This window comes from Barbatula barbatula (genome assembly GCF_947034865.1).
Source record: "Barbatula barbatula genome assembly, chromosome: 15".
NCBI classification, from domain to species: Eukaryota; Metazoa; Chordata; class Actinopteri; order Cypriniformes; family Nemacheilidae; genus Barbatula; species Barbatula barbatula.
Window position 1 is genome coordinate 10313914 of NC_136778.1, and position 8491 is coordinate 10322404.

General features: G+C 37.4%; 1 protein-coding gene across 1 annotated transcript; it reads left to right on the forward strand.

Annotated features, from left to right (window-relative positions):
• Positions 1-682: 682 nt before the first annotated feature.
• On the forward strand, positions 683-4541 carry LOC306904596 (cytochrome P450 2J6-like; the record flags this gene model as incomplete). The annotated part of the gene is made up of 6 exons (XM_079474583.1): positions 683-874; positions 1548-1710; positions 1788-1940; positions 2097-2386; positions 3637-3778; positions 4105-4541. The coding sequence occupies 6 exons, from the start codon at positions 683-685 to the stop codon at positions 4278-4280; spliced, it is 1116 nt and encodes a 371-aa protein (XP_079330709.1). The 3' UTR covers positions 4281-4541.
• Positions 4542-8491: the final 3950 nt, after the last annotated feature.

Consider the following 8491-nt stretch of genomic DNA (forward strand, 5'->3'; position numbering starts at 1 on the left):
CATCACTTCCCAGGACTGGTACACACTTGCTATACAGATTTTCTTATACCTTTTTCTCTAACCCCTGCCCCCAATTTCCATCGTCTGGTTTACAGTGTATCATGAGGTTGAATACTCACAATACATAACACACAGAATGCATCTGGCAGGAAGATCATCATTAAACAAGTATTTTATATGTATGTGTTCAGTGTATTAAAAAATATGAAAAAGCTTCTTTGCAAACCTTCACATATAATTTTTTTCTAAGTGACCATTGTGGGTTTCCTATGCACTTTCAATCTTAGATTTATAAACATTGTGTAACTGCATATATTTAAATGACCTGAAGTCGATTACGTTATCTCTCAAGATAACATTCAATTAGCACTATGACAAGGGTCAACCAGAGTTAAAAATGAACTCGCAAAGCATAAACTCCTAAAATCATGATTGTTTCTTAGACAATCACGACCACAATGACACCTGGGTCTCATCAAATTTATAGAGTTACAAAAGATTTTTTCAATATCTACTGATGTTCAAGGTTCCCACAGAGCAGTTGAGGTTAAATCCTTCAAGATCGTATGTTGAAAACATTAAGCTGTAGTTATTCAGACAGCTGCAAGGGGCGTGAAACTGACAGACAAACTGTGCCTGTTCCACATAGCTTGTATTTACCAGGCTCGCATTTCTCCCGATCATGGCGTTAACAACAGTTCTCGAGATTCTTGATCTTAAAGGACTTCTGCTCTTCGTGGTTGCCTTCCTTGTGGTGGCAGATTTTTTAAAGCACAGAAAGCCACCTAACTACCCACCTGGTCCTTTCTCTCTTCCACTCCTGGGAAATATCTTTCACATCGACTCCAAACAACCACATATATACTTGACAAAGGTGAGTAAACATTGTTGCTTCTGAGTTGATAGCATGGAAAAATATTTCTTTAACTTGAAATAATTACGTTGAAAGGAAATGAACTTTGCATTATGTTCCCATGACCTATATCAGAGGACTTATTTAACAGTACATTTAGATCTTTATACCAACACAAATAAATATGCAGAAATTATTTAAGAATTATTAAGAAAATATTGTTTTCAATGACAATATACAGTATGCATTTGGCAGATGCTTTTATTTCCAGACACTTAGTGTACATTCAAGGCATACATTTCATCAGCATGCGTTTCTGGAATCGAACAGATGACCTTATGCTTAATTCACTAGTTCCAAATTATTTCATAAAATGGTTAACATTTACAGTATAACAGTTTATGGACAGTTTAAGCGGCAAAATTCAATAACTGTTGAGTAGTTTTTATTGACTTTAATACAATTAATATAGAGTAAATATTAGTATAAACTAATATTCATCTAAATTAAATATAAAATGAGTTGTTTTTTACTAGCCACTTGCCAGACCGATAAACAAACACAGACAGGAAGTAAACTTCAGGCCAGGCATGTGCGTCCGATGAAACCATCTGAAAGTTTATGCCTGTATAGTCAATAGCTTGCTGACCAAAATATTTCCTAATAATGAAATCTGAATCTATTTTCCCCAAAGCTCGGCCGTGTTTACAACAACATCTTCAGTCTGCGATTAGGAAGAGACAAAGTGGTCTGTATCACTGGTTATAAAATGGTAAAGGAGGCTCTGGTGACTCAAGCTGAAAACTTTGTGGATCGGCCCCACAGTCCAATGCAGGAGAGAGTGGGTGGCAGCAATGGTGGGTCACACACTCAGTATATTATGTACATGTGTTTAAATATCCTGTCGTCAGTATAAATGTCTGTTTTTCTGTAGTTGGTCTTTTTTCCAGTAATGGTGAAATGTGGAAGAAGCATCGACGTTTTACTCTGTCGACACTGAGAAATTTTGGGTTGGGAAAGAAAACCCTGGAGTTGGCCATCCTTGAAGAGAGCAGATTTCTGCTGGATGAGATGGACAGACAGAAGGGTACAGAGTAATACCTAAAAAGGCTTATTGTGTGAATACAAAAATGCTTCTTAAAGGGACAGTTCACCTGAAAATAAAACTGTTTATTAGCCCTCATGCCATTTTATTGGTCTTTCTCCAGCAGACCTCAAAAGACAATATTCTGACTACTGTTGGTAACCGGACAACATTGGCCCACATTGACTGCCATTAGATACAAAACCACCGAGACAACTCAGAATATTTTCTTTTGTGTTCCACAGAAAAAAGAAAAGGTAGAGAAGGTACAGGAAGAGATAGACAGAGTGATTGGACAGTCACAGGAACTAAGTTTAGCCAACAGAGCCAACATGCCTTACACTGATGCTGTTATCCATGAGATCCAAAGGTTGGGAGACATTGTACCACTCAATGCCTTGCGGGTGGCAGATAAAGACACAACCCTTGGAAAGTGCTTTATTCCAAAGGTGAGTGATAGGATTCCTTCATTCCTTTCCTTCATATCATCTTACTGTTACAGATATTAAATTTTTCCATTACAGCATTATAACATTAAAGGTGCAATCATTTGCCTCTCTATCGCCATATCTGTTTATATCATAAAACGGCAGGCAGGGCCCGACTGAGACTAAAAAGTGGCCCTGGACTTCTTCAGCAGGAGCAGCCGACAACACCAGGCTGTCAACATAATACACATGCCCTTTTCTTGTTTTTAAACACATGGAAAGATAAATAGGTAACCTGCAGTCAGTGGCGGACTGGCCATTGGGAGCACTGGGAGTTTTTCACTGTATATTGGTTGGGGGGGACCACTGTAAGGATATAAAGAAATAATAATATTTTCTTTTGCTCACTTGTTATAGTTGTGATTTCTATGCCCTTGCCTCAGCGGTAACAGCAATCGTCGATGTCAAAAGGTTGGCCAATCTAACAGGGTTTAGAGAATTCTAGCCAATCAAATTACAGAGAACTTAAACCAAACAAACTGAAGAAGACAGACGTTTCAGCCAATTTAATTGAATAAGACTGGATGACAGAAGTTCGGCAGGTGGGCGCTAACAGAAACCAATGCGAATTCAGTTTGGTGACTATGAAGTAGTGAGATACGGGAAGTCAAACATAACAAAGCCAACTGTTAAACAACGGTAAACACGTTAAACATCTTACATTTTGTGACAAACCAACTAAGTTTTCATTTAAAACAGCAGAATTCACAAAAGTTAAGCAGTTTGCATAACTAGAATCGTACCGTTTATCATTTTATTTGTTAAACAACTTTGTTATGTTTGACTGTCTTCTTCAGTTTGTTTGGTTTAAGTTCTGCTTGGCCTCAATTTGATTGTCTAGAATTCTCTAAACCCTGTTTGATTGGCCAACCTTTTGATTATTTTTATTAAGGATATTATTTCGTTATATCCCCACATTGAGCAGCAGCCCACCGGGAAAACTCCCGGTGATCCAGACAGCCAGTCAGCCACTGGCTGCAGGTAACCTATTTATGTTCCATGCGTTAAAAAACAAGTATAGAACAGCTCAAATGATAAATTATTATTATGAGCTTATACAGTTGCGAATTGTAGGAAGGAGGCATTTTAACTCTGATCGTTTATGTGCTTGCAAACGATGTATTTTTGTGGATTTTGTATCTACCAGTTGAGCTACAGGAAGAATAATATTGACAAAGCAAGTCTAATGCTTTTTGTATTGTTTCAACCAGGGAACAGCCGTGTTACCCATATTGCACTCTGTTCTTTTTGATGAGAATGAATGGGAGACACCCTACAAGTTCAACCCTGGGCACTTTCTAGACAAAGAGGGCAACTTTGTGAGACGAGAGGCCTTTATGCCCTTTTCTGCAGGTAAACAGAGAGCCAAAATACAAATCTAAAATAAAGAACACTCAAACTGGTAAAGTTGACCTAAAGACGAAAATTAGATAATTTTCTCATTCTCATATCATTCCAAACTCATATGACTTCCCCTTTTCTGTGGAACACAAGATGCATCTTAAAAAAATGGTTAAAGCTCTTTATTTATGAAATGAATGGTGCCTTAGACTGTCAATCATTGACATTCTGCCTTTTCTGAAACAAGGCTAAACAACTTCTTTTAGTGAACAAAGTCGTATTTTAAAAATGGATTATTATTTACAGCATGTAATAACAAACTCTCTTATCTCTCTCAGGAAAGAGGGTCTGTCTTGGGGAGCAGCTAGCAAGAATGGAACTTTTCCTCTTTTTTGTAAGTTTGTTCCGAAAATATAGATTTTCAGCACCAGAGGGGGAAAAATTCAATCTCGATGGAGTGATGGGAATTACACGCACACCTCACCCCTTTAAGATCCATGCAACAGCACGGTGAACAAGCCATATTCACTTAAAATTACGCGTAAAAATTGTTAAACATGGTTGCATTGTACATTTAAAATAGCTTCACTGTATACCGTAAATATTCGCCCCTGCTTGGGTAAATCTGCCTGAACTGTTAGCTAAACGTTATTGTGTTCAGAAGATGTGTCATTTCTGTTGGAACATATTCAGTCTTTGTTCAAACTTAGTAAAGTTAGTATATTGTTTTGCAATACTGCCTGTTTTTCAGTTATATGTATATTATGAAAATAAAATAATCTACTCTACAGGACTACTGGAAGTTAAGTTTGGACCACGTATTTTAATGTTGTTGAAACGCTCTTTCAGTTAATGTGTTGTATGTAAACCTGTTCACTAATTTTTGGATTTTAGACCTGTGGTAACTATGGTAAAGTCTATCTGCACTGAGTATTTTTACCTTTCTACAGCATAACTTTTACCAACCAGCATGACAAGGCAGCTTTGCTTATTCATGAGTGCAACGTGAAACTAAAGGCCGAGATCAAACACTCTCAGGGTAGGTGCTAAATGCTGCTGAACTTCAGCTGCCTTCCAGTCACCAAAAGCAGGCACACCCTGAAACACTTTCCTGTGTGGTCTCGCTAAACGCTACATGTCCAAATAGTGTTTAGATACTTTGATTTTGTTCAGTGTCAGGGATTAACATTTTTTTTACACAGTGTGTGCATATTTGAATTCTGCAGAGTTCTCACTTTATTATAGGGTCTGTGTTTGTGAGGAATTGAAAGAATATAAACCGAATATTATAAATATCCTAAAATGTCATTGCATTGGTAATGATGCGCACACTCCAAAGTGCTATTCTGTAGTGGTAAATCTAACATCGAACCATTATAATGCCAATAATAATTTGGATAGTGTCAATATTTCCTTGGCCTTAAGGTTCACAAAGAGTTCAACAGCAGAACATATTGTTACTTGAGCATATTGTTTTTTTTAAGCTCCAATTATTCCTGTTTGTTCACTTATGACTAACATTCATTCAGAATGAGTGGTAAACCTCAATGTTCCCTTATACATTTATATAGTCTGGCATCACTTTGTTGCTAATACCTTGTTATTTAAAATACTAGGCTGCAATTCTCTCTAATTTGGGTCATTTATCAAAGAAAGACTATTTAACTTTTGGCTGCATTTCGACCAGTTTGCAAAAACAAGGACATTATCTCCGCTGATTTATTTTATTTATTACAATGCCTTATAAAGTGTTCCAGTTTATTTGTGTTAATATGAATTGATTCATTGAGTTGAATTGTGCAGTCATTCTCAAACAGGTATATGTGTTGTATATCCCAGGGGCTCTTAAGCAAGTTTTGGTAAAGGTTTTGCTTAGTCACACTTATAAAACACATTTTACCATGATTTCCTTCAAAGCTGTCAAAACGTATAGAAAAAAACAACAACATTTTGATAATGTTTTGAAGTGAATAATGGTGTCTTTAATAAATGAAACGATAATGTTGAATAATACCTTTATGAATGTGGTTTAAGATGCCGGCTTAAAAACCCTCCAACCATGTACCTGGCCATGTACCTGTTCCACAATCCAGTGTTCTGGGATCTCTACAGTTCCTTCCCACTGATTTAACAAAACAATCAACATCCAAACATCAGTACTCATGCCTGTAGAATAATGCACTGTAGTGCTGTATAATCAAAGACCAACTGTGGCAGGTGTTGAGGCCACCGCCTCTTTTTCTCTTGGGCAGAGTCCCCAACAGGTCATGGATATTGAGATTTAAGCATTCACACTGCCAATGCAGTGATGACTTTCATCTATCTCCAGAACAAAAGGCTTCTGGAAATCTGCATATGCAAGGACAGGTGCTGTAACCAATTTTGTCTTCAGGGTTTGGACACCATTCTCACGACCTACAGTATATACCATACAAATGCTAAAGGTAGCTGTGGGGTCTTTCCCTTTTATTAGGAGACACTCTTGTTACCAGTTCTTGAAGAGGTTTAGCCAGCATTGCAAATCTATCGATAATCCGACGATAATAGCAAACCTAATACCAAGTTCTGCTAACCTACAGGACGATTCCCGTCTTTTACTGCTGCCGCTTTATCAGGGTCAGTAGAAACTCCCTGCTCAGACACTAGATGTTCCAAATACTTCACTTGCTTCTGGAAACAATTACATTTGATCAGTTTAATCTTCAGACCAGAATCTTCTAAACCACCTCTACCCATAACAAATGTTCCTGTACAGAAGAGGAGAAAACAATCATATCATACTCAAACGGGGTAAAAAAAAGCAGCCTTACCTGCCTCAGGGACTTCAACCTGTTGGTAATCACTAGTCAAATCTAGTGTAGAAAACCATCTTGACCCCGTAAGAGCATCCAGAGACTCCTCAATTCTTGGCAGTGGATTAGCATCCTTCCGAGTCTTTGCGTTCAATTGATGATAATAGAGACATATCCTAATCGTTCCATCCATCTTCTGTACCAGGACAATCAAGGGACGAGTAAGGACTACTACATTCCCTTGTTACCTTACTGTCCAAAAGCTGTTGAATATGAGAGTGTACAGACTCCTAGAGAGAAGGAATTTGTTTATATGATTGTCAGACTGGTTTATCATCCAATAACGGATTCTCATGTTTAATCAGGGTAGTATAGCCTATATACCCCTCGGTAGTAGAAAAATGACCTGGTATTATTTAATAGCCCCCTTGCCTTTTCTGCTTCATGTTCAGTCAATGTGGCAACTAGGCAACTGCTCCACCATCTGGAACGACACAAGTTCTTCAGGGCATGATTCGAAAAAAGGCTCTTGGGCAGTTACCACTTTCACTACCTGAACTGTATAATCTGACGTGGTGCTACCCATACCTCAATACTACCTACATTAACAATGGGTGCGTATACCGAAGATGGAGACATTAGCAAACCTTCAGGAAGGGGACGTTTTTCTGGCTCAGTCCGTTCTAGGAGAAACTCGATAATGGCATCTCAAAATTGAGGGCAGGTAACTGGAACCATGTTCAGATAATCCACTGCTATACGAACTGGGGATTTACCCTGCCCTTTCACCTTAAACAAAGAGGAAGAATCCGACATACCTGCAATTTTCCGGTTTCTATGCTAATGTAGCTGATTGTATCTTAAAAAGTTCAGCACCAAGTTCTTTATCATAACACTCTCAGATAATGTTCATACACAATACAGCACCATTTTCTGGTTAGTGTGACCTCAAATAAAGTAAAATTTAGTTCTGCATACCCCACACAAGGAAAATCGATGCAATTAGCAGCTTTTAATGCCAACCATGCACGAAGACCACCTTTACCCAAATCAGAAAAATGTAGATTAAAATAATTCTGTTAAAAAGGTTTTGAAGAGATTGGTATTTCAGTAAACTAACCCCAGTTTGAGAGTTCTTCTGAGACTCATGATCAGAAAATGCTCGTGTACGATTGTGTGACTTCATAACAGAGGTTGTTGAAAAACATAAACCCGCACTGAACTGACAACATCGACAGCTTCCTTATCTAGACGGGGAAGGGACCTATCTTGATAAACCTACATTTGTTTAGTGAATGTAGTTTGATCCCCACATTAATTTAATTAATGCTGCTAGAGCATAAGGGCACATGAATTTGAGAGAAAATCAAGCTGAGAGAATCTCATAAAAAGGTGAGACTTAAACACAGTACATTTATATGTTACACACTTGCATTTTCTCTCGAACTGTATTATGTATTTGTAAAACGTACTCCGTTTGTTTCAGAGTTTAGTATATTTTGCTGTATAGGTTGCGTTTGTTTGCAAAACGCTGGATTTGTTTGTTAAGTTTAGGTACACTTTTCGCTCAATAGCTGTTACGACTATTAACCTCAAAGTGATAGTTCACCTAAAATACAAATTCTGTTATCAAACCTGTATGACTTTTTTCTTATGCAAAACACAAAAGAAGTTATTTTTTAGAATGTTGTTAACTGTTTTTACCTGCATTGGTAAAGTAAATGGGGTCCACTGTACTGTTCGGTCACAAACTTTCTTCAAAATGTATTCTATATGTTTTGCGGAAAAAAGTCATAAAGGTATGAATTTTTTTGGCAAACTATCACTTTAACCTTGTGCAAGCTGTTTATTTGAAAACATCAGTATTTGACCAAAGTCTTGTTTAGCATAATAACTTCTTAAAAAATAGTAATAAATAACATGACTCAAAATT